The sequence below is a fragment of the Cricetulus griseus genome, chromosome 2, assembly GCF_003668045.3.
Source record: "Cricetulus griseus strain 17A/GY chromosome 2, alternate assembly CriGri-PICRH-1.0, whole genome shotgun sequence".
NCBI lineage: Eukaryota > Metazoa > Chordata > Mammalia > Rodentia > Cricetidae > Cricetulus > Cricetulus griseus.
Window position 1 is genome coordinate 255391792 of NC_048595.1, and position 27475 is coordinate 255419266.

The window sequence follows — 27475 nt, forward strand, 5'->3', positions numbered from 1 at the left end:
CTAGTAGGATTTTGACGTTTCTAACCCTTACCCTTTGCATGCCAGCTTCCTTGCGATCTGAACTAAACCATCAACATGCAGCTTCAATTGATTTATTACGACACAACCACCATCAAGAACTGGCAGCGGCTAAAATGGAACTAGAGCGAAGCATAGACATCAGCCGAAGGCAGGTCAGTGTGAACACACCACACTGATCCCTTAAATCTGGGTCCACCGAGCCCACACGCTAGGAGAGGGGATGTTGTAAAATAAGTACTAATTGCATTAGTTATTATCAACATGGTGAAAGTTTCCCTTTTCACAGGAAAAGAGCAACCTTCTTTTGTACACCAGCCATAAAATTACATTTTAGTTTATGGCCATTTGACTGAATATTTTGCATTTTGTTTGCATCTTAAGAAAATAAACAATAAAATGTGAACAAAAATATAAAGGGTAAAACCATCTCTATTCAATAGGACTAGCCATGTCAATCAACACACCATTCTGTGTCTGGGAGGTCCATTGTGGTAGTTGGTTTGTCTAGTACAACCAAGAAACTGCATTTTCAATTTTATGTATTTTGACTTAATTAAACAGTTGCATTGTATGGTATACTACACAGAAGGAGTAGATCCCCAAAAAGAAGAAGGATAACTCATATTCCCAAAGTATGAATTAGCCACCGCTGCTTATACTTTTTAGACTGTGCTCTTTGGCCCAGTGTCCTTTTTTTTACTTTGATAATCTGTGATTTGATGATATATATGTATGGAAGGGTGCAGCGGTTGGCACTGCAGAGAAAGCTGCTGTTATTACACTTCCAAACTTCACTTTGTTGGTTAACGAATTAGCCTGGATTTGTTCTTCATTGCTATGATAAATGGGCCTCCTGTAACCATAGAGGGAGGTTACTGCTCAGCTATGTGCACAGTGAAGTTGACAATCTCTACAGAGCGTGCAGAAAGCATGGGCTTGTAGGAACATCTTTCTAGACAGAAAGCTATTAGGACAGCAGTGAAAGCAGCAAAGGCTGGCTTTCCAAAGAATGGAATGTGTGTGTTGGGTGGGGTTCCCTAGTTGAAAATCCTTTTGATATTAAAGGACAGTGGTACCAGCAGTTTACTATAAGACCTATATAACTTACTAAGAGACCTGTGTTCTACTCCAGATTCTGCCACTGATCATAAGTTATCTTTGAGAAAAATTAGAGTATATATTGTTTTTTTTACTCTTTCAGGGCCCACCACCACCCCCCCAAACAAATCACACATGGAGACATATTAATGCCCAGCCTTTGCTTGGCTTATTTCTAGCCAGCTTTTCTTAACTTATTATCCCATCGATCTTTTGCCTCTGGGCTTTTATCATTATCCTGTATACCTTTCTCTACTTCTTACTCCATAGCTTGCTGTGTAGTTGGGTGGCTGCCCCCCCTCCCCCCCCACGGAGTCCTCCTCCTTCTCTCACTCCTAGATCCTTTCTCTCCCCAGATTTTTCCTCCTGTTTATTCTCTTTACCTGCCAGCTTTGCCTATCCTTCCTCCTGTCTTGCTATGGCCATTCAACTCTTTATTAGACCAATCAGGTGTTTTAGACAAAGTAACACAGCTTCATCACAAAATAAAAGAATTCAACACATCTTTGCATCTTTAAACAAATGTTCCACAGCATAAACAAATGTAAAACATCTTAAAATAATAATAAGAATTATTATAGTTAATATTCAAAACTGTCATTTTCTCTCCCTCATATTAACACAGAAGACAAATGTATAGAGAACACTCTAGCAGGCTTTGTTTTTTTGCAGAGTAAGGAGCACATGTGTAGAATAAGTGATCTGCAAGAGGAACTACGGCACAGAGAGCACCACATCTCAGACTTGGACAAGGAGGTCCAGCACCTCCATGAAAACATAAGTACCCTAACGAAAGAACTGGAACTTAAGGGGAAAGAAATTCTCAGAATACGAAGTGACTCCAACCAGCAGATGAGGTATGCCAGTAACTACAGCAGAAGATGCATTGTTGACTAAAATATTGTTGGGGACATGCTTAGCAATATGTCCCTAGTTTTGTGACTAGACTGCCCTCCCAATAATATATAGAAGACCACTTTTCACTGTATGTGGTGGGTATGATATCATCTGGAAAATAAAATATCTGCATTTTATGATATATTTATTTTCATTAACTTTGGGAAATGACCATAATGAAAGATTTTTTAAAAATTTTTTATTAGAAAAAGCATTAAAGGAGACAAAATTTAACACTCACCAGACAACTACAGGAAACTACATAGTTTCTACATAGTAAACTTAACCTGTTTACATTAATTTTCCAAATGTTATAACAAAAAGGGGGTGTTTCAAATCTGGTAGAACATAGACTCTTTGAAAACGTGACTTCAGAATAACATTTTCTTAACTAAAAATAAATTAAACAGGTTGCATGAGCAAGATATAAACAAGAGACTTGAGAAAGAGCTGGATGTCATGACAGCAGACCACATCAGAGAGAAAAATATCATGCGGGCAGATTTTAATAAGACTAATGAGCTACTCAAGGAAATAAATGCAGCTTTACAAGTGTCGTAAGTCATATTGCATTAAAGAAAATGTGTGTGTGGATAATAAACTGACGAGCACTGTGTCTAACCTCAGCTTAACTGTCGGAATCTAAGAAAAAATGATCCTTAGTGAGGAAGACTTAAGTACTGTATTACAGATGGAATATCATTGTGATATCTATGTTCTGTAGTTAGGATAAGGCCATTGGATGCTTTTGTTGCATCTGCTGCTATTGCTGCAGGTCTACTAAAACAATACATATCTTAAGAGTGACCCCATGGTACATCACTTCCCTGATGACGTCTCAAAGTGTGTTCATTCTATAATGTAACCTTTTTTAGTACATTGTGAACATGCGTAAGTTAACAATACATATTTTGCAAAAACCAAAATGTCCTTCAGAGTGAGCATACACTTTTAACAATGTGGCCCCATTTAGCAAGTACATTGGTAGGTCCCAGGGAAGGAAAGGGACAGAGACTTCATTTCCGATACTCGGGGACTGCCTGAATTTCCACAATTAGCATTTAAATGGCTTTTTTATTAATTTAAGGAATCTATAAGGTAAAATCATTACAAATAAAGTTATTACTCTAATTTAGTAGGCCCATTATTCAAGTCAAAATTTGTACTTATTTCCTAACATTCATTAAGAAGACTAATAGCCCCTGTCTTTCCAAGATCCTTTCAAACTGCTGCAGACAACTCACTTTGAATTCAGTCTGTCTCTCTGAACTAACCATTGGTCCCCTTTAGGTTATCTTAGGTTTAATCTACTCTAAGCTGCTGCTAATGGCTTATTCCCTGAAAGTCCTTCTTGTTCCAGTTATTCAGATGCTTCAATAAAAGTAACAATTAAGTCACCACTCCCCACAGGGTCAGACTCTTAGCTTTGTGATGCCTTCTTGTGCATTTGTGTTACTAATACCTATATACCTACCTCAAATATAGATACCATCATCACATCTTCTATCAGTGTAACAACTCAGTCTCAGCAACTACTCCAGGCGTAGGTGCAGACACACATACACAGACACACTCAAGCAGGAACAGGCCCCAGCTGCTAGTTTTACTGCAGTGTCCTCTGGGATGAGGCACTCTTGCTGCTAGGCTCATTTGCCCTCTTCACATGGTATTCACCTAATGAAGCTGTCATGGATAAATTGCATGAAGCTTCCCACTTAGTGACATTACCCATAAAATAGGGAAGAAACTCGTTATTTCCACAAACTCAGTGATGTGTTGTTTGCCCTTACCCTTCCTTCACTGTGACCTCCTCACATGTCTGCAATGGAGCAGAGCATATATAGAACATGTTTGGTAGAAACCAGATGTGATCGGCCTCAATGGCATGGCTGTCACATTTCCTGACCTCTGTGTCCTGGGCAGACACTGATGCTGGTGTCCCTCTTCCCATCACAAAGACAGCCTGTGTTCATCTGTGTGTCCTGATATCTCCTTAGAAATAGTGATTTATGAAAAGGAAAGGCTAAGTCTGTTTGGACATTCTTTTCTGTGGTTTTGCTCATTGGGAAATTTCAATAGATAGTAACCTTTAACATAATGTCTCTATATTTTGAACTTTGATAATTGAAGAATTAATATTACTGATAAGTAAAATGTTTTTGCCTTCTTTTTTATACGTTGGGTCTATACTAACCCACCACACTTCTCTTTTTACCTGCTTTAATATCATATAATTCTTTAGATTTAGGTAATCCCTTGTTTAATTAAAGTCAAATCATGTACACTCAGTTTTGACTTGCACTGTGCCACAGAGTTTTCCATGAAATGCTTCCCATTATCTCTTCCCAGTCTAGTGGCTATTAACCACGAGTAGTTATGGAACACTTGACCTGAGAACTTAAACCCTAATCAACATAGTTAATGGAAATGCAGATGGAAGCCCGTGGACTAGAAGCTGGAAAATAGTACTGGGTGTTTCTGGCCATGTCCTTTCATGAAGACTGGTTAAGATTCAGACAGCTGATAAGTGGGGGAGTCCTTTCCGGTTTACAGGTGGGGGAGCGGGTGATTCGAACTATTCACAGTCTACTGCAGGGTTGCCCTAGTGTGTTATGAGCACCTGTATCTCAGCTTTGTTGCTTCAGATTCCAAGCCCCAGGTACTTTTATTAGAGGGATGAGAGGGGACTGTAAAGGCCCATGCTTCAGCCTCCAGGCCAAAGTATGGGGCTTACTCAGCATATGGAAAACTTCTCTTCTCTATTCTGCTTCTGCTGAACTGAGGAGAGCAAGAACAGGTTTAAAGGAGTGCAGCGTCTTTGAAGTGGCTCTTAGAAACTGTGCTCTGTGTGCTGAGTGTTGAGACCCCCTTAGGGTTTCATGGAAATTTGATTGTCTTGACTGTTGTCCTAACAAGAACCTTGCATCTAATTTTAAAATGTATTCAGTTTCATTTGTTTAAAAAAAAAAAAAAAGCAAGCAGGGGATAGGACATAGCTCAGTGTTAGAATGTTTGTTTAGCACACACAAGACATTAGTTAAATTCCCAAGACCCTAAAGGGAGAAAAAAACATAATAGCAAGTGACAGGCAAGGCTACTCAATTTTACCTAAGTGGCATTTTTCTATAGGTAGAGTTTAAACTAAATTGAAAATTGTCCCAGTACCTTGTGGTCCAGAAATATTTATTGTATAAAAAGTGCTTAGTGAGCCGGGCGTTGGTGGCACACACCTTTAATCCCAGCACTCAGGAGGCAGAGGCAGGCGGATCTCTGTGAGTTCGAGGCCAGCCTGGTCTCCAGAGCGAGTGCAGGATAGGCTCCAAAGCTACACAGAGAAACCCTGTCTTGAAAAACAACAACAACAAAAAAAAGTGCTTAGTGTTTGTCATTTTAGTTTTTGTGGGTTTGTTATCTGTTGTTTTTTGTTTGTTTGTTTTTGTTTTTTTTTTGTTTGTTTTTGAAACAGGGTTTCACATAGTCCTTGAATGTCCTTGAACTCTTGCTTTCCCTCTCCCTATCTCACAAGGGTTGGGATTATAGATGTGGACTATCACATCTGGCCAGAGACTGCTTTTGATTGTTTAGTTTACTTTAAATTAGCACCTACTGTACTGGAACAAAAAGAATATTTCTTTATTCGAGAACTGTCAGTCTGCACATAGATAGATAGACCAGTAATTTTAACTATAAGGATAGACTCTGCCATAGCAGAATTGCTTATTTTCAGTCCCTAATCTCTAAAACTCCAATGATTTTTATAGTTGTTTGGTTCTTTGTTTAATTTACCACCACCCAGGCTATTTCTGTAAACTTTGAGGACATCTGGAAGTAGTAGTGGTCTTGTTAACACAAATGAATGTCTGCTTGGGAATTTTAGAAGTCCAACAGTGAAATGCTTCAGTCCTCTGATGTATATATAACAGAATTCATAAAACATAATTTTTGCTGCATATGTTCCTGGTGATGTTATTGTTCAGTTCTGCAGTCTCTAGTCATTGATTTTCTTGTCTGTTGGGTCTTATAAAGCAACATGAGGTAGATGATAACTTGGAAAACATCTTTGTACAGTTTAATACAGGACTGTGTTGTTTGTGAGCTATGGAAATCTGACCTCTATGCGCTCTCTCTCTCTCTCTCTCTCTCTCTCTCTCTCTCTCTCTCTCTCTCTCTCTCTCTCTCTCACACACACACACACACACACACATACCCCAAGAAATATTCTTGGCTAGAGTCTAGCCATGACCCTAATTAGCACTTCCATGTGTTCTGCTTCTCCTTCCTATGTGCAGTCTTTGTATTTATTACTTTTAATGGTAATCTGAAAACTCAGTGAGAATCAAATTGGATTCTACCTACCATATTAATGTTCAGAGACATGACTTTTATGAATTAGGGTCGGAAGTATATTTTATAAAGGCTATTTAAGAACTATGGGTCCAAACAGACTTCTTGTGATGATAATGGTTAGAGGTTGGCTGTTATCTTAGTACATGTCTGTAATCCTTGCACTTGGGAGACAAAATTAGGAGCATCTCTGAGTTTACATCAAATCCAAGATATAAACTGAGGCTCTGTGTCAAAGAAATAAAGGATGGAAGGAAGCAAAAAGGACTTAAAGAAGTCAAACCTAGACACCCCACCCCAAGAAATCTGCTGATTCTACTTTATACTTTGCACTAGGCCTTTTAGATGCACTGTTGGTCTAGAGAGTTGCCCAGATGGCTGTGAAAAGGGAAAACATTGACTAGTTTTACCTTGAAGTAGATATTGGAATGGTACTAAGTTCCTTCCCATTAGAATGTTGGATGAGATTCTTGTACATTTTTAAGTTACAAGCAGTTCATAATAGTTTCTTCTTCTCTCCTTTAATGCTTTCCTATTTGTTCTTATAGATTGCTGCCTGTCAATACTTCTCTTCATTATTATCTAGTTTTTTATTAAAATTTTTGCTGATGTAAAACCATGTTGTAGGGAGAATTAACTTGTGTTAATTCTGTAGGTAAAAATGTTTGTGCTAGGGCTGGAGAGATGGTTAAGGGGTTAAGATCACTGGCTGCTCTTCCAGAGGTCCTGAGTTCAATTCCCAGCAACCACATGGTGGCTCACCAACCATCTACAATGAGATCTGGTGCCGTCTTCCTGTATAAAGCTGTACATGCAGATAGAGCACTCTCATACATTAAATAAATAAATATAACTTTTAAAAAAATACTTCAGCTAAACTAGGTGTGGTGGTTGCACACTTATCCCAGCACTTAAGAGGCAGAGGCCGGTGGATCTCTGAGAGTCAGAGACCAGCCTGGTCTACATAATGTATTCCAGGACAGCCAGGGCAGCATAATGAGACACTTTCTATAATAATAATTGTTGTTGTTGTTGTTGTTATTACTATATTATTACAATATAAATATAATCATAAATAATATAACAACAGGATATCTCAGCTAAATTAAATAGCACACTTGAATGGGGGAGATCTTTATAGCAAAAAAGAGGGTCCAAAACTGTAAATAGCTGTCTTAGATTCACTTTACTTCTCGTTGTTCTGCAACAAAAATAACATCTAGGCTGGGCTTTAGCTACCCCTTCTACCAGCTATTCTCTTAGGTGTGGGAAGTAGTTCCAAATCTGCTTTGCTTCCAACCACAGTGGTAGCCCTCCAGTGACATCTTGTGGCTGCTCCAGCACAAAGTCCAAATGCCTCTTTTACCTCTTGGATAGATAGTATTTCTAAACCTGAATAGAAAACTGACAAGCTTGGCTCACAAAATGCATACAGGCAGTTCTTTTCATATTGTAATCAAAATGCAAGACAATTCTGTAGCCTCAAAGGATATCATTTATATTTGCTTAGTATGCACTGTCAAAAAAGAAAAGGGGGAAATGTATTGAAATGTGCTGTGTGACCAACTTCTGTACTGACTTAGCCAAGTCCCAGGTGAGCCAGGGATAATCACTGTCTAGCTCCTCACTTCCCTATTACCCCTTCAGACCAGCAGTCAGGGACAGGGTGGGAAGCCAGATATTTTTCCTCCAAATCATTTGTTTAGGTTGGATTCATGGTTGGTTTTTATGACTCTAAAATACAGAGATTATCTGTTGTCTAGGATTTGCCTGGTGGCACAGTGGCAGATCACTAGCATCTTCATGATAGGTCATCTAGAGTTACTCAATGCTTGTTAAGTGAGTTATTTCAGACTCAACATTAACCGCAACTTAGCAAGTTTTAATTCCACCTTGTCCATTCTGAAAATAATAAAAATTAATTGCTTTAATTATTTATACTTTCTGAAACAGTTCTTTTACCCCCAAACTAAGCCAGCAGATTGCATTTGCATTTAGATTCTGCATGATCCATGTCACCCCTGCTTGTAAGGAATGGTCTGTGTTGTAGTCTTTGGTGGCATTCACTCCTGTTAACACTCTCTTACCATTCAGGCAAGAGTAGGCCGACAAAGAAATGTGATTATTCTCCTACCCGATGAACCTTTTTTAACTGGTCCATATTGGCTCAGAATGTAGAGTTTTAAAACTGCCTTCCCCACAAACCAAGACGAGAGGATGTCATTCATGGGTGTCTTTTGTTCCCCTTTGTATCTTTTCTTGTTCCTTATATATGTTACATACCCCATCATACACTATTGCATTGATGGTAATCACTCCCTATAGTTGCTGACCTGAGTTTGTGAAGTTTGTATTATTTGGTGTCTCAGTTCCTTCACAGGGCTCACCTCACCTTATTCACATATGACATCAAGTGGGTAAATCCTTCCAAAAGTAACCAGTGGTGGGAGCACTTACTGGCTCCTATTCCTGCGAAAACTTTTGCAGCTCTTGAGGCAATCGTGTTACCATGCTTGCAAGTCTTAGTTAAATTTGTGTGTATTTAACTGGACTAATTGAAACATGTAGGTGTCTATTAGAACAGGATGTGTCTGCGTCATACCAGTGAGATAAAGGTTTTCTCGTTTATAGACTAGAAGAAATGGAAGAAAAGTACCTAATGAGAGAATCAAAGCCCGAAGATATACAGATGATCGCAGAATTAAAATCCTTGCTTTCAGAGAGAGACCGTGTCATAAAGAAACTAATTGTAAGATATTTTGTTTTTAGTATAACCATGTTAGTTATCAATAGACTATTGGTTGGGAAGACATGGGGAAGTATTTTTGAATAATGGAAAGTGAAAAATGTAAAATCTGTGCATTGTGATCAAGTTTATTAAAATATAATTTCAGATTTAAATTTGGCATTAAAATAAGGGAATTTTATGTTATTCTTCAGTGTTTCATTGAACGTTTTAATAGGTATGAAATATTTAATAATATGTTGTAGGGAGAGACCCCGATACCTGTACCTGTGACCACATTACCACTTAATAGTTAACATCCTATATATAGGGATGTATATTGTACCACAGAGTTAGAACTAAGAAAAATCTATGAAGGTAGCTATGCATTAGACTGCCCTGTCAACTTACAGATTAGTCTCTTTTTATGTTTGTTTTGTTTTGAGATGGAGTTATGCTATAGAGCCCTTTAACCTTTAACAGCAATCCTTCTGCCTCAATAGCTGAAGTTCTGGTATGGCAGGCAGGCATCACCTGTCATCATGTTTCATTCAAATGAATCATGTTAATTTTCTGAATTGTATTTACCAAACACTAATCTGTAGGGAGACAACCTAGCCCCGCCCAATAGTCCTGGGACAGGTACCAGGTGGACCCGGGACTCGCCCATAAGGGCGTGGTGAAGGAAAGCCGGGGTGACGTAAGGGAGCTTCTTAAGGGGCTGCACGTGGGGACCCGGCCCCTTTTTGTTCTGGCCGCGCTTGCTGGGTTCTATAACCTAGCTCTGGCCTGTGTTTTGCCTTGGTGTCTTCTTGAATAAAGAGACTTTAATCTAAACACTAATCAGGAGAGCTATGGACCCATCCATGTACTCAGGAGACTGGGGTAGGAGGAGCTTAAGTTTGAGGCTAACCTGAGCATCATGTCAGATTCAAGAGTATCTTGGGATACACAAGAAGCTGTATCAAAAGCCAACACCAAACAAAGGAAAAGGAAGGTCTCATGGTGTAGAGTAGGAAGAACTGTGTGGTCTATCAGGGAGTCAATATGCCGAGTGTGAAGGACTCGCAAAAGTCTATTTGAGAAAAAAATAAGATTGTAGTGATAAATATACCATCTTGAGAATCAAAAAAATACAAATGTTTGAAAATTTATAAAATATTTCAGAATTTTCAAAAATGCTTTATTCTGGTCAGTAACTAAAATGTTGCTATTCATTGCCACTAATAAATGAAAGTATTTCATAGTAAAATTGAAAACGACACTTGCCATCTATATGTTCCTTGATTGCTTTAATTACACACTCTGAATAACAGCACAAGACCAATATTCTGACATCCTTTAAGAATTACTTTAATGATTTAGAAAATTCCATCTGTTTTAAAGACTGGGAAGTTCCTTTTGAAGCCAACACGGGTGATTAGGGTCCACAGAAGGAGCCCAGGAGTAGGCTGTGGAGAGTGTTCCTGTGGTTGTAGCCTGCCCAAGCACCTAGTTCTCCAAATGTGGTACATATGAGCATAGTTCTACATTTAAGACACGGGCAGTCAAGCCTAGACATGCTTAAACAAAATATATAAGCCGTTATAGTTTATTAAATGTTTAATGAAATGGCAGTCATACAATTTAAGTTTGTAAGTCTATAATAGAAAATGTTGAAAGACTGTTTATAATTCTTTTGCATAGGAGGATAATAAATTTTATCAGCTGGAATTAGTCAATCGAGAAACTAACTTCAACAAAATATTTAACACAAGTCCTACTGTTGGTGTTATTAACCCATTGGCTAAGGTATGTGTAAAGTAGGGATATACTTAAGACTTGGAGGGAAATGGGCTAAGTTAGGTAGAGCAAGCAGCATAAAAGGGTAAAGCTCCCCTAAATGGTTTCATAAGTATAATAATCTCCCACTAAAGTTTATTAGTTCTTTGTTCATTTTCACAGTGAGCTACTCATTTGCTGGTAATTTATACTCTTTAAAATATTTTATTAATAATGAAACACTTTGACTCTATCTTTGTTTTTCATATGTCTAAAGAAAAGCAAACTTCTGGCTTGAATTAATTTATTGTCATTTCTTTATTGACCACAATCACTTGTGGAGTTCAGAAAGACTCCAGTTCCAATGCCAAACAGTTCTTCCTAGTCCCAGGCCTTCTGTCATAAGGGACTAAAAGTGACACTGTATGCTTCACTTTTGACATTCTTTGACTGTTCTTGGAAAGTTAAGTATGGCTTTTTCTGATTCTGTGTTATTCTCTTAGAACAAATGGAAGAGCCTTGAATTACATCTGGGTAACTTATCCATCATTGCACCCTCTCCTTTCCTAGCCCTGGTGTTAAACTGCAAAACTTATCAATACAAATTATTCTATAAATAAAGCAAGTAATGAATAAATAGTTGCATATGCTGATTTCACATCAATTGTGAATCTCTTAGGAGAAATCAATAATAAAATAAAGCTTACATTAAAGCTGTTTTTTAATCCATATTTTGTCACTTCACATTGTTCTGATTAGTATCCAGAAATTTTATTTCCAAGATTATACAATTTCTCTGTTTAGAATACTAAATTTACTATTTCTTCAGGAGTGTCCCAAACTTTGAACTTTAGTATTTTGCAAACTAAAAATAATAGCTCTAACTTTAGGACTTCATGTAGAAAGTTCTCAATAAATAATTAAATGAAGAAACAGTTTATTTTATGCTGGGTTTTTGTTTTCATTTGATTTTTGAAACAGTATCATGTGACCTAGGGTACCCTTAAACTCACCCTGAAGCCAGGGCTGGCCTTGAACTCACCTTATACCCAAGGCCAGTCTTGAACTCACCCTATAGCCACAGCTGGCCTTGAGCTGCTTACTGATCCTCCTACCTCTACCTCCTGATCTCTTGGGTTATAGCTGTGTGACATCCACCACTAAAAATTATTAATTTTTAAAATTAATAATTTAGGATAACATAGCTTTTAATTAGAAAATATTTCAAGGTTTACATAAAACAAAGCATACTGGAGAATTTTATGCATTTTATCAGAATTATTTTTTTTTTTAGCTTTAAAGCCAATACTTTAGAATTTTACTAGAAGTATGGGTTTTCTTGTTTGTTTGTTTGGTTTTTAGACATGGTCATACTATGTAGTCCTGGCTTACCTTACTGTGTAGACAAAATTGGCCTTGAACTCAAAGAATGCTGGTATTAAAGGCATGGGCCACCACACCTGGCTATCAACTATATGATTTCTTAAAGAAAAAAGAAACAAGACCCAAAACCTTTACAATCTTGGAGTAAGAAAAGGGAAAAACTAGAGTGTTGAGAGAACCTCTGACTGCTGTTGACTCCTAATAGCTTTCCACTTTTCACACACACACAGTGCTCTGACGCTAGAGATACACTATCCCAGACACTTGTTAGTTACAGGGTATGACACATGGAGAACGGCCATGAGACTGGATTATCTTAAGTGAAGTAATGTCCTATCTAGGATATTATTCCATTTTTAAAACTAATTTTGCAAAAAAAAAAATTCAGCATACATGCAGTTGAAAAACATGTGAGAATGTTCTAAGTCAATTACAACATACCAATTTTTATTTTCATAAAGATTGGTGCTCATCAATCCTAGAACTAGGAATAAAATTCCTTGAGATTAAAGTCAATGACTTGGAAGCTGACAAATTTTGAGGCTTCACACAATGTGTTCATTTTAAGTACTGATTGGACATTAAAAATTGATTACTCTTGACTTTAGCCTTTAAATTGTGAGCTAATCCTTGATATAGCCAATTAATTAAAATGCAGATTTACACAGATTTAATTTTCTTTCATCAGAAAGATGGCACAGAGAATCTAAAATCAAATTATTTATGTCAGTTTTAAGTCTTTAGTAAAAATGTAAAATTTGTTTCAAACTACTATGCCAAGCATTTTCTTATTCCTTTTTTTTCCAGGCAAGAACAGCTTCTCTTTGACAGATGGATAAAGTTCATGGACCTCTCTTTTAATATTGTGTTTAGCTTCATGCCTTCCAATTTTAGCCTAAACCCACTTACCCTTGTGGTATTTGGAACTTCTCCTCCCTCACTTGTTCCCTGCACCCAGCACTCCAGCCTATTCTTCTCTTCCCCTAGTCCACTGAGTGGTGAGGGAATAGAGGTGAACCACTCCTTACTGACCCTTTGCCCTGTGCTTTCTATCCTGGTAGCATGTCTATCTTAGAGGATTCCATGTAGATGAACACTTTCGAGGGTCCCCAGACCACACGTTGGGTAACACTGGTTAATTTTAACATGATAATTTGACATAAAGATTCCAAAAATTTTCCATGCCAAATTTCTGTTTCCTGCTATTTCCTGTTTTCTTGTTGATTCCTATGCAGCAGAAGAGTATTCTCACGTGTGTTATCTTTAACGCAGCAAAAGAAGAAGAATGATAAGTCCCCATCAAACAGGTTTGTGAGTGTTCCCAATCTAAGTGCTCTGGAATCCTGTGGAGTGGGCAATGGACATCCTACCCGCTTGGAACCCATTCCCAATTCTCCAATCCATGACGTTGAGTTCAACAGCAACAAGCCTCTTCCACAGCCATTGCCACCCAAAGAACCCAAGACATTTTTGAGGTGAGCCTCGTCTCACCAGTAGTTTTTTTTCTTCTTCTTCTTTACATTTTTAACTTGAGAAATTTTCCTTTTTGCATTGCAGAAATCCACTACTCCAAAACCTAAAAAATAATATACAATAGTTTGAAAATATTTTACCTCTCTAGAGAATTCTCTTTTGACATTGTCCAAAGATATTTTTTTAATTTATCACTAGTGAATTTACTAAATCCTAACAGAGGTGTTCACATAATACATGTGCTCAGAATTTCAATATTTATAGTTTACCAAGATTTTATTCGTGCTAACTTTTATTTATTAAGATTTTTATTTCTTATTATTTATATATTTATTTTCTTTTATCATGCTTATTATTAAGATACATATGCATATTGCCAAATTAAAAAAGTAAGCTCCAAGAATTTAATGATACAGTTAAATATAAATAAATTTAGAAATAAATCAGTTTTAAAAATTATTCCAGTTTGAATTTGCCTCAGAGCTGATTAAATATATTAAGTAAATTTTGAATGAAATGAAATTATTAAACCATTAAAGGATAAAAATTTTTAAAGTACTGTTTTGTGCTCACTTTAATACTTCTTTTTCTTGTTATTGATTCAACTTTATTTTTTTTCTTTTTCCTAAATCCTCACAACTCCACTGGTAATTTTTATGAGTGGAGTTAGTATTTCTGCTTTTAAGCTAAATGATTTCTAACATAGTCAATGACTGGTTAAGAATGAACAGTAGTCGAGTCTGTCTCTGAACGTGTCTCCTGCTAAATCCTCTGTGTTGCTTGTCTCCCGTGCGTGGGTGTGCTCAGGTATCAGTAAGGATGCATGTGCATGTGCTCAAGGAACTTGACCGCTGGAGCTTCCATTACACATTGTTGCGTGCCTTGTAATTTCCCCAAAGACGGTAGGGATGCTTTTTTTTTCTTAAGTAGCCCAAAGAATCTTAGTTAAAATTACGATGTACTACTTGGAGAATAGAAGAAAACCTGGTTTCTAATGCACTCTGTAGAGTATCTGCTTAGGGAATGATGGAGGCTTAATGTAAATGTGCAGATAGTAAGAAGAACTCTACCTTGATTCAGTTACGACTAAGTTTAGTTCTAGTGAAGGATACAAATGTGAGAATCAATGCTCTTGTCAGATTATAATTAAAAGGGAAAAGTTTCCAAAAGAAGGAACACTATTTTGTTCTCTCTTCCCACAAATACTCAATTTTTTAAATTTCCAGGATGATAATATTGTTTTTGCCAGTTGCTGACTTTCTGCCCCATGGAGTAATTATTATGATGCGGCTCCTCTGTCACTGAGTTCATCTGAGCTGCCACTGTAACTCCTGCTCTCAGAGGACCCTCTCTGAGAAGGCAGAAGGGTAGCCAGTCCTTACACACGGTTCTGACGGGGGTTGCCAGTTGTGGAAATCAGTGCTTACTATTTAATTGCCTTCCCATTACTTTGCAAAACGTTTAATCCTGGGTTACGTCTCTCTTTTTATGAATTCAGTCCTCCTCAGAGTGAAGCTTCCCCGGTGGCTTCTCCAGATCCACAGCGCCAGGAGTGGTTTGCCCGGTACTTCACATTCTGAACGAATTGTGCTGGCACAGCTCTTGTGGACTGTTGGAAGAGCATGACTGTATCTGAATCATTATGCAGACAGGCTTTCCCATGTAAAGCACTGTGAATGAGAAAGTGTTTGTCCAATTTGAAAATGCACTGTATTTCCTGTGATATTTATTGGAATCACTCTCTGAGGGTACTATACTCTATTATGTGTGTAATTATAACAATTATTTTTATTTGAGATGGAAGTCTTTAATCTTTGTAATTACTGCATAATAAATTTTGTTAGAACAAATGTTATTCGTTGTTGTTTTCTATTAAGTGTGCTTTAAACACTTTTTAATACCAGGTGTAAGACTTGTCAATATGTTTTACTGCATTAATGATCATTAATTGTTACCATAATAGTCTTAAAATCAATATAGGGAAATATATTCTACTAATAGCTTTCATTGTTGTGTATAATTTTAACTAAATTGTCAATATTTATAAATCCAGAATAAAAGAATTTATGTAAATTGTGTACTTTCAAGTACTGAATTCTTGCTGGTTTATAGTTTTCTCTTTTTATTCTGATAGATGAGATATAAACTTTCAATGCAGCTAGTATCTGTGATTAATATTATTTAGGGTCAAAGTTATTATGTAAAATGACTATGTGAAAAAAGTTTCTATGTAAAATACATTGTAAAAAAAAAAAGTTCCACTATAGTTTGTCTTAAAAGGTAGTTTATGCCAGATATGCTGGCACATGCCTTTAGTCTCAACACTTGAAATCTCTGTGCACTGGAGGCCAGCCTGCTCAACAGCCTGCTCAGCTAGGCCTATATAGTGAGACCCTGTCTTTAAAAAAAAGAAGAGGAAAAAACCAGATTGTCAATTTTCATAGTAGCCCAGTTCTTGTTGACATATGAACACAGATCCAAAGATGTCATAAATGGGGTTTTTTTTTTGCTTTTTTGTCCATTTTTATGACTGTGTGTGTACATATGTACATATACTTTTTCATGCATGTATGTGAACATAGGTACATGTGGAGGCCCAAAGCCAATGTCGGAAATGATCCCTCTTTCCAGTATTTATTTCGGCAGGTCTGTCAATCAACCTAGAAGCCACCAAGTGACTAGTCTTGTTTGATTCGTCTCTACCTTCCAGGACTGAAATACAGGTGGACAACCATGCTCACATAGCAAATATGTGGGTCCCAGGAGACCGGATTCCTCCAGTCCTTACAATGTGCAGCAAGTGTTTTAACCCCTGAACAATCTCTCCTGCCCCACATTTGATGTAAGCTTAGCAGAAAGTACTTGCTGTGATTCATCCGAATGCAGCCAGAGTAGCACAGGTGCTTCAGGGCCACTCCTTCAGTTCTGCTTTTGAGAACACAGCTAGCAGTGGGATTTACAGGGTGCTGTGGTAATTCTGCTTGGAATTATAGGCTGGAACATCTCCAAAATGAATGTCAGTGCCACCATCCTCGCCTAAGAATAGCCCAAGTTATAGGCGCATAAAGCACTGGTTAGACTTCTCCAAAAACGTTAAAAACTGTGGCCAATGCTTTTCATACTACAGCAAAGTCACTGATTCTATCTTTAATAACTAAACTGAATAATTATTACCTGTCAGTTGCTAGCCAAATATAATCCAAGCTGATGTTAAGTCACTTTTCCCTGCTAATATGTAGTTTCTAAGAACACTGTCAGTAAGTAGGGGGACGTGACCTTTCTAATGGCTACTGTGGCTATGTATCATCTTCATCCACAAAGATCAGTGGCAGCAATCAAAGCAGACTTGCCTCGGGACTTTCTGGAGAGACATCGATATCTGATCACCCCAAAGGGGAAGGAACCAATAGGTGAAAGATTCCAAGTCTAGCTTCACAAATAAGTGAGTTTATTTGGAGTTGTTCACATGAGATGGTTAGTGCAGGGCTAGCTTGCAGCACTGAAAGTCCCATGCAACAGCAATGGGATATGCTCAGGGGTAAGAGCACTTGTTGGATATGAGTTCAAGCCCAGGACTCTCACAGGTTGTTAACTGACCTAAGTTTGACCGGCCACAATAAATAAATATAAACAGATGTCATTCTCAATTTTTTTAAAAAAGTACTACTCCAAGTCAATGTGGTTTTTTGTTGTTGTTGCTTTATTTTGTTTTTGTTTTTACCTTACTTTCACACAGTGGGGCAGGAGGGGATGGTGATTTCAATGTGAGGGGTAGGTCTGTAGATATTTAGACCTTCCTCTTTCTAAGATGAAATGTTCACATCTCTATTGCCAGTGCCAAAGACCTAGCTATCAGTTGCACTGTTTGACTTATTTTGTAGTCATCACTGTAGGTTATGGTCTTCAGCAGGCTAGCAGCTCTGCTTCAAGAGGCGACTCTGTGTGTGTGTGTGTGTGTGTGTGTGTGTGTGTGTGTGTGTGTGTAAAGGTTATACTACAAGGCTTGAGAGTGCCCTATTGGCCATTTATGATAGTTCATACCTGAAGTCCTAGCACTTGGGAGGCAGGAGAATCACAAATTGGAGGACATTGTGAGCTACATAATAAGATCCTGTCTCAAAAAAATAAATAAACAATGCTTCTAGTAATTGTAGACTTCAAAACACAAGTCTCACCTCAAAGGGGTAACAGTTTATGTTGGAGTAAAATATGAGTGGCCATGACCCAGAGGCACAGATTCATGTTACTTCAGTTTCATGGTCCAATGTGCTAACTGTTTCATGAAGTTTTTTAGAGGAATAGAAGAAAATCAAGACACTTCTCAAATACATTGGTGGATTGTTAGTTACTCAGGTGTGTTGGTTAATTTTAAATGTCAACTTGCCTCATCCTCTGAGAAGAGAATCTTAACTGAGGAATTGCTGTATCAATTGGTCTATATCCATGTCTGTGAGGGACTGAATCCTTAACTGATGTAAAAGGTCCCACCCTCTGGAGGTAGTACCATGCGTAGGCAGGTAGTCCTGAACCATGTAAGAAAGCTAGCTGAATACTAGCTGGCTTGTGAGCTACCCAGAAAGCAGCATCTTCCATGGTTCCTGCCACACTTCTTTGGCTGTAAAGTTCATTCTTTGGTGAGAATGAGTTTCGAGCAAAGCTTGTGTACTGTCAAGTTACTGCCTCAGTGATGGACCTGGACTCGTAAGTCAAATAACCCCTTTCTCCCTCAAAGTTGTTTTCCGTCAGGATAATTTTCACAGCAGCAGAAATGAAACTAGAAGAGCAAGTTCCAGCAAAGCTTGGAAGTCTCTAGGATGCTCTCTAATAATATTAATGGTGGAAGCTGGCGGTCTGAAAAGTCCCAAAAGGGGCTGGAGAAATGGCTTCACCATTAAATAGAATGCACTGCTTTTCTGAAGGAACCAAGTTTGATTCCCAGAACCTACTGAAGGAAACTTACAACCGCCTGTTACTCCAGTGCCAACAGATCCAACACCCTCTTCTCATGCACACATACCCACACAGAGAGACACACATATACACCTCATTAAGCATAATAAATCCTAAAAAACAAATACAGTCAAAATGGTTTCACCAGTTACAAGACTATTCAGTCAGACAAAAAAGTTGACAAGAAATACACTTTAAAGAGAAGATGCCTAAGGTGAAGTAGGTTGTGGACCTGTCTGTTTCATTCCACCTTCACAATCAGTGAAGCTCTAATCAGTTCATCAAACTTTTAGTAGTTTACTTACTTGTTTTTATTTGTTTTAAGGCAGTCTCACAATACCCTAGCTGGCCTAGAATGAACTCTGGAGACCAGGCTGGCCCTGAACTCACAAAGATCTACCTGTGCCTACCTCTGCCTCTCCTAGAATTAAAGTCTAGTGCCACCAGGCCTGACTGCAGGTACTTGCAATATGGATTCTTGGAGTGCAGAGGAGTCTTTCCTGGTTTTCTTTGCTTGACCTGTGGGAACTAGGAAGCAGGGTGATCAGGGTCACCTGAGCTACCCCAAGACAGTGGCATCTGGTTTCATTGTCTCAGGCCCAAGAAAAATAAAATGTGATCAAATAGAAGAATGAATAAAGATTATAAATTAGTTAAGGAAAAGTGAGAAAAGCCTCGAGTGAGTAGGACACAGAGCATAGTGTAAACAAGAGAGTTTATTACACACTTGAGGTATGAGAGTGGCCAATGGCTGCAGGGACACTTTACAGAAGGAAGCACTCCTGGAATGAGAGTATACAATGGTCAGGCTACTGTGCTGACCTCCGTGTTTAGGCTGGGTAAATACTATTTTCAGACTGCTTTCCTGGAGAGTGTTTTTCTATTCAGGTAATTGGCAGACTAATTTGGATTAATTTGTGTTGAGATTCCATCTCAAGTAGCCCAGACTGACCTTGAACTGGCTATAGAGCTGCAGATAACTGTTACCGTGGAAGCTTCACACCAGCCCCTGGCATCCATATATCAGAGTCTGGAATGTTCTGGTGGAAGTTCCATCCCAAGCCCTCTCCCCTCTCTCTCTCTAAACCCTGATGCATCTCAGAAAGCCCACCAAATGATGACTCCTCCCCTAGAGATGCTCAAGACCACTCCCACAGGGTATTTAAATCAGTCCCCAGAAAACAGATACTTGGTTTTTCAATCAGTCTTCCCCATACCCTCTCTGGGGGAGGAGAGCAAAAAGTCATCGGGGAGCATTTTATTCATTAAACATGGGCTTTTTCTAATTCATTTTGATTTGGTCTGATTTGGATTGTTGTGTCAGCTGAGACACTTATCAGGGTGCAGAAACTTTTCAATAACCTTGAGCTGGAGGCCTTCCTGCAATACTTCCCAAGTGCTGGGATTCCAGGCCAGGCCCATCAAGCTGCCAATTTGAATGAACACTTACAGGTGGGGATGATGTCTCTTATTTTCCAGTAATCCACCTGATGTAATATTGAAATCTTATTGACATTCAGAACGTTATGTCTATACCCAGGGTTAGAGATCAGATACAACTCAGATTCTTTTCTATTCTTACACACACACACACACACACACACACACACACACACCTACCTTATTTAACAAAATGGATAGAAATATTTTTAAAATAAAAATCTATAAAAGTGGCCTTGCTGTACTGGGAGAAAGTAGCCTTTCCTTAATGGGCTCCAACAAATCCCTGCCCACATCTTCCTCCTGTTCAAGACAAAAACTTCATACACTGCAAATTAAATGCTTCTTAAACTCATCCACTCAGAAATTTGGAGAGAGAGACTTGCTGGAGAATTGGCTCCAAGATTAAGAGCACTTGTTGCTCTTAAGAGGACTCGGTTTTGGTTCCCCACATCCACAGATACCTCATAACCATCGCCAGCTCCAGAAGATCTGACACCCTCTTCAAACCCCCGCTGGCACTAGACATGCCCATGCTACAATCCATACATGTAGGCAAAACACCCACAGACATAAAATAAAACTTAAATCTAAAACAGACACTACTGAACCACCACCTAAATCAACATGACCCTTATTTTAAGAGTCATATGAAACACTAGTTACTAAGTAAGCTATCATAGACCTATTGATTTACTGTAACAGGAACTAAAAGTCCAGCTATTGTTGCAAGGTTCATACTGAGCCTCAGTCAATTCTCCATCCCCTCAACAGTTTATTTTCTATTTTTCCAGGCTAGGCTCTGTCACATTGTTCTTGAAGTCAAAGGATATGGGAAGAAACCTGCATTTTTTTTTATCCTTATACAAGTTATGTTTAAATTTTCAATGTCCTCGTATTTCTTAATATATAGGAATACAATTGATTTTTAAGCATTAATCATAGATTCAGTAAAAAACCACTTTTGTGTTTTAGTAGCCTTTTTTACATTTCATTATTTTCTACATAGGTTTTAGTCTCTCTGAATACAGTTTACTTCTTTCTCATTAGGACACCTTCTTGCCTTCTTGATACAGTGCAATGTTGATAAAACATGAGGAGGAAAAACATTTTTGTTTTCAATTTTACGTGGAAAGCATTCAGTATTTTTCAAGGAAACCCAGACAGTGGGTATTTTTGTAAAGACAGATGATAAACACATTACTGGAACAGAATACGAAATTTAATAATAACCCCACACAGATTTTTAACAACTGATTTTTTTTAACATTAATGCGTGCAATTCTTTTCTGGGAAAGTTCTGAAACAAAAGCTAATACATAATCATACACCACATAAAATTTAGCTGGAAATGAATCAGAGACGTGAGACCTATACTGAACGAAAAATTCCACCTTTACCAGAAAAACGTATTCCTTAGATACACACACACACACACACACACACACACACACACACACTCACACACTCACACACACACACACTCACACACTCACACACACACACACTCACTCACACACTCACTCACACACTCACACACACTCACACACACTCACACACACAAATACACTCACACACACTCACACACACACACACACTCACACACACACACACTCACACACACACACACTCACACACACACACACTCACTCCCACACACACACACACTCCCACACACACACACACACACACACACACACTCCCACACACACACACACTCACACACACACTCACACACACTCACACACACAAACACACTCACACACACACACACTCTCACACACACTCATACACACACACACACTCACACTCACACACATTCCCCCCCACACACACACACACTCCCACACACACACTCCCACACACACACTCACACACACACTCACACACACAAACACACTCACACACACACTCACTCACACACACAAACACACTCACACACACACACTCTCACACACACACACACACACTCACACTCACACACATTCCCCCCCCCACACACACACACTCACACTCACACACACTCACACTCCACACAACTCTTCTAAAATTGCTGGAGATGGTAACTTCTCATCCTAAGCATAGTCCCAGATCGCCCGCGTCCCGCCCCTCCATAACCCAACCTCGTCCCAGCCTCGCCCTGCCCCAGCCCCGCCCCGGGTTCCCTGTTGCTCCTCCCTAACCCCGCCCCGGGCTCCCCGGAGTCACCTAGCTATGGAATTCCCGCCCGCCGCAACTACCTACGTCGCCCTAACCCCGCCCTCAAAGCCTTTTGCCCCACCCCACCCCGCCCTAGTCCTCATAGCCCCGCCCCCTCTCGGGTCCCCGCCCCCCGCTCGCAGCCTCCGGCTTTGGTAGGGGCGCGCGCCCGCCTGCGTCTGCACCCGGAAGAGCCGCAGCGGCCGGAAAGTTGGGACCGTGCGCGGCTCGGGTCGGCGGGAAGCACAGCTCTGCACAGACCGGGCGAAAGCAGCAGGACGAAGCCTGCGCGTCCCCGCGTAAGGCGGCCCTTTCAGCGGCCACGCGCACGCCCTGCCCCCTCTCACGCCGCGCGGGTCGGGGTGAGCACCCGCGGGAGCAGCGCGTCCCCGGCGACCAGACAGTGCGTGTCAGCCCGTAAGTGACGGCCGCAGCCGCGTGTCCCGGGGATTGCTTCCCTCCCGGGGTTAGCGTCAAGTCTCACCCGCTTCCTTTAGTTTCTAAACTACCCGCGGGGCTGGGAGCCCCCCACCCCCAACCACCTGAGGATTAGAAGCGGGATTGGGAACGCATCCCTCCGCTCGGCAGGGACCGCTAGCTCGCCGGGCAGCCGAGAGACGCGCAATGAGCGCGCACCGGCGAGCGGCGCGCAACGTGGGGCTGAGACGCGCGCACCCGCGGCAGGAGCGCAACGCGGGCTGAGACGCGCGCCCCGGGAGGGCGTGGCCACAGCAGCCGAGGGGCGGGGCTGCGCGAGCTTCTGGGCGCCTCGCCAGGCTCCCTGCCAAAACTGCTCTTTTTGGCGCCACAGTATGAAATAAAATAAAGCTATTTTTATTTGTTTGAACGCCAGAAACTCAACTTGATGGAGGGAACTTGATCGTTGTACAGGCATCGTGGCCCAAGCAATAAATGGCTTAGGTCTGTGTCGGGATGCCGGTGTTTATGGGTTGGCAAACTTACTGGCCTCATTGCACAGATGTTGAAAAAAACCAAAAAAACAAAACAGGATTTTTTGTTTGTTTTTTAACACCCGGCGCATTTAACAGTGTAATTTGCCCGTCTAACCAGGCAAAATTTTACCTGTCCTGAATATAAACCTAAAATTCTTCAGCTATGCTCTTAATGCTATGTTGGAGTTGTTTTTCTAGATTGCTAAATTTGATGCTCTACATTTTTTCTGTTTTTGTGAACTCATAAAGACTGTCATTTAGCCACTATTGAGAGTGGTGCTGTTTTTTTTTTTTTTTTTTTTTTCAGTAAAGACCATATCGTGAAATATTATGTGATCCCTTTCTAAATGCTTTCTGTTTTACTCTTGGTTAAATATGTATGCTATTGCCTAACAAAACCAAGTTGCTTAGTGCTTTTTGGAGGGTTGTTTTGTTTTTTGTTTTTTGTTTTTCGAGACAGGGTTTCTCAGTGTAACAGCTCTGTAGACCAGGCAGGCCTTGAACTCACAGAGATCAGCCTGCCTCTGCCTCCCAAGTGCTGGGATCAAACGTGTGCACCACCACCACTGGGTGTTTTTTGTTGTTGTTGTTATTGCTTAGTGTTTTAGTGTTGACTTACTTTCCCTGATTCTCTGAAAAAAATTATTTATTTATCTCTTAATCTCATACTAGCTTCCAGTAATTGCCAGTATTCTTGGCTTAACTGTCATGTAACTTTATACGTCTCCTACCTCCCAGAGAAGCAGGTGTTCAGTGAAGGGAGAAGGCAGTGTGGTCCAGCTAAGGGATGCTAAATTGAACTTTATACCAATCTTCAGTCATTATGTTTGTAGAATATGATAAATATTGGATAAAGTCCAATTAAAAACATATCTCTGCTAAGGTACTTGCTCTGTTTGCAAACTAAGACTCATTTGCAGCTAGAATGGAACCCCTCAGTGCAGCTAACAGTTTCTCCTCTTGGACTTCTCACCTCATTTAAATTAAATCCCTCCTCTTTGTTCCTTCTTTCTCTCTTTTATGAGTATATGTGTAACTGAATGTTATATGCAGCACATGTGTGTAGGTGCCATCAGAGGTTAGAAAGTAGCATCAGATCCCCTGGAACTGGGGTTATAGAGCCCTGTATTGATGATGGGTTCCAAATCCAGGTCCTCTAGAAGAGCAGCAAGTGCTCTTAACCACCAAGCCATCCGTCCAGAACCTGCGCCCGCACCCCCCCCTTTGTTCTTGCTCATGCTGTGGTTTTACTCCTTGTAGAGCAGTTTTGTTTACAAAACTGTTTTGTTTTGTTTATCTGTCCCTTGGGTCTCTGCTTCTTTCACTTGTGAGGATAGTGGTTTATGCCTGGTAGATGTTAGGAAATTGATGCTGAAGTAGGTTTAGGATTTGTGATATGACTGCACATGTGGAAATGAGATAGGCTCCTTACTTTTGTAAATACATGTTTGAGAGAGATGCAAGAGAGTGAAATAGGTGCAGTACAGTACATGTCCTTAATGCTCCTTTTGTCAGTTTGTTTAGCTTTTCTACATCCTTAATGACTGCTTTTACTGAAGTCCATCATCCATCATTTTCCTATGTTAATAAAACAAAGCAGGAAAACTTTCCTCCAATGCCCAATCCTAAAGCAAACCACTAGTCATGTTAGAACTGTCAGTCTGACTAATAGTATGCTTTGCTATGCAGCAAAGTGTGTATGTATGTGTGTGTATGAGGGGGGGTGCATATATGCTATAGCATGCATGCGGAGGTCAGAGAACAACTCCTGGGAGTTGTTCTTGCATATGGAGGTCAGAGGACCACTTGTGGAGTTGGTTCTTGCCTTCCACCTTGAGGCAGGGTCTCTTTTGTTTCTGTAGCTGCACTGTATATTTTAGGGTAGTTGGCCCTTGAATTACTAGGCAATATTCCCATCTCTACCATCTCACAGTCGTAGTACTTGAATTACATATGTGATATGTGTGCTGCTGGATCCAGCTGTAGGCTAAGTTTTTCTGTGTCCCTGCAGTCACTCTGAAATAACGATGAGACTTAATACTAATTATAAATGCTTGGCTTAGACTTGTCCAAGCCAGTTCTTCCAACTCAAGTTAACGCATTTCCATTGATCTGTGGGCTGCCCAAGGCTCGTTTACCACGGGTCTATGAACTTGCCATGTTGCTTCTTTCACATCTGCATGGGGACTCCTCAGGCTCCACCCTTCTTCCCAGCATTCTCTCTGCTTCCCAAATCCTGCCTATCTATTGGCCAATCAGCTTTTTTCTTAACAATGAGAGCAACACATTTTCACAGTGTACAAAAGGGTTATTCCACAGCATCCAGCCTGTTGAAGAGGTTCCAGGTATCCAAACTGGGGTCTTTAGGCTTGGCTGACAGTGCTTTCCCCCACTGAGCCTCTGCTCTAGCCCCAACGCCATTGATTTCTAAAGCACATGTTTTACATAACTGTAACGGGTAATTCATCTACAGGTAAGATTGGATTCATATTTTATTTTGTGATTGCAGTGTGACCAAAAGCTAGGTGGTTTATGAGTAAAGGATCTTTTTTTTTTTTTTGTTAAATTGTGTGCAAAGCTTGAATAGCAAAGATATAATACCATCCTTTCTTTCTCTTTTGTAACCTAGATTCAAGATGAATAGTGACCAGGTGGCACTGGTGGGACAAGTGTTCGAGTCCTATGTTTCAGAGTACCATAAAAATGATATTCTTCTGATCTTGAAGGAAAGAGATGAAGACGCTCACTACCCAGTTGTGGTTAATGCTATGACCCTTTTCGAGACCAACATGGAAATTGGAGAGTATTTCACTGTGTTCCCCAATGAAGTACTAACTGTTTTTGACAGTGCGCTTCGAAGGTCAGCCTTGACAATTCTACAGTCCCTTCCTGAGCCTGAGGGGTTTTCTATGAAGCAGAATCTTCATGCCAGGATATCAGGTAAATCATGAGACGATGTTAGTGGCATACAATATTCTGGGAAGATGTGTAAAATATATAATACATATGTGACTCAGAGCATTAGCAAGTAATTGTAATTTGAGGGCAGGCCAGATTGGCTTAGCAGATAAATGTGCTTACTGCCAAGGTTGACAACCTGAGTTTGATCCCTGAAACTCGTGTGATTGGAGAGAACTGAATCTCAAAATTTGTTTTCTTCCATCCACATGCACACTGGCATTTGGACGGACACACACACACACACACACACACACACACACACTAAATAAATAAATAAATCTAAAAAGAATTTTACAAAATAGTTGATGTTTATTCTTAAAATAGGTATCTTCTATATGGTACATGATGATTGTCTTTTGGGACATGAGATACTTGCCATGCCAACAGCGGGGAGGGAGGGAACATGGAGACATCGGTGTACTTGTGTCTGAGTATTTTTTTGTGTGTATAAAGTTATCTAAAGCAGATTTATGAGCTTTTGTGACAAGTAACAATAAAATATTGGTAATGTGTGAATTAGAAAAGATCCTGCCCAGGGATCTTCAGAGCTCTTTTATAAAATTGTTCTTATACGTCACGATGAACATCATGATACTCGGCTTCCAGGAACTTAATACATGGATGTTGAGTACATGCTTTTGATTTATTTAGTGGTGACTAAATGAATTGATTTGATGTGTGACAGGTGGCAGTAGTTTGTCCACTAAGTGTAGTTAGTTGTATATTTAGAGGCTACTGAGAGCTTTCTTGTGAGAATCAGTTAGTTCTTAGTCCCACTTGTAGCTTCTAGAGATGTGCTTTCAAAAGAGACCATTGGTTTCTGTTGTCTGAAATTCTTAATTGGGTTGATGATCTGATTTTCCAAAGTAAGACACAAACATGGTCAAGTGCTTGCCACACAATATGAAGGCCTGAGTTTGGTCCCTTAGCTTTATATATAATGCCAGATATGGTGGTGAGTATCTGTAATCCCAGCACTCCAAAGCAGAGGCAGGAGAGTCGCTGGCGCTTGCTGACCAGCCATTCTCATGGAATTGGTGAATTCCAGGTTCAGTGAGAGACATGGTCACAAATACCACATAAATAGTTCAGGAAGATGCTGAACATGAATATCTGGTCTCCACACATGGGCACCTACCCACCTACCCACACACAGTAAAGTTAAAAATAAGACATAAGTTTTTCCCCCTAAAACTATGTTGTTTATATTTTCTGGGAAAGATATAACATTTTGCAGAGTCAGTTATCAAAATATAAGTTGTTGATGTTA

General features: G+C 39.7%; 2 protein-coding genes across 9 annotated transcripts in view; both read left to right on the forward strand.

Moving 5' to 3' along the window:
* The window catches only part of Fam184a (family with sequence similarity 184 member A), a 116087-nt gene extending 100805 nt beyond the window's left edge, over window positions 1–15282 (forward strand). The window contains exons 12-18 of one of the 3 annotated variants that reach the window (XM_027402088.2): window positions 46–173; window positions 1792–1976; window positions 2427–2573; window positions 8992–9109; window positions 10772–10876; window positions 13502–13704; window positions 15201–15282. In XM_027402088.2, the coding sequence (XP_027257889.1) occupies window positions 46–173; window positions 1792–1976; window positions 2427–2573; window positions 8992–9109; window positions 10772–10876; window positions 13502–13704; window positions 15201–15282 (968 nt within the window). The remainder of the gene's footprint in view (window positions 1–45; window positions 174–1791; window positions 1977–2426; window positions 2574–8991; window positions 9110–10771; window positions 10877–13501; window positions 13705–15200) is intronic. The other 2 variants (XM_035439085.1, XM_035439086.1) reach the window with 2 other exon arrangements.
* A 7184-nt stretch (window positions 15283–22466) lies between these two features.
* Window positions 22467–27475, forward strand: part of Mcm9 (minichromosome maintenance 9 homologous recombination repair factor) — a 76074-nt gene continuing 71065 nt past the window's right edge. For 5 of the 6 annotated variants that reach the window (XR_004768436.1, XR_004768435.1, XM_035440348.1 and 2 more), the window contains exons 1-2: window positions 22577–22708; window positions 25874–26184. Coding sequence is in view for 4 of the 6 variants with exons in the window: in XM_035440348.1 (XP_035296239.1) it covers window positions 25881–26184 (304 nt within the window). In the remaining 2 variants the exon portion in view is untranslated. Of the gene's footprint in view, window positions 22709–25873; window positions 26185–27475 lie in introns of all 6 variants that reach the window. The other variant, XM_027402093.2, reaches the window with a different exon arrangement.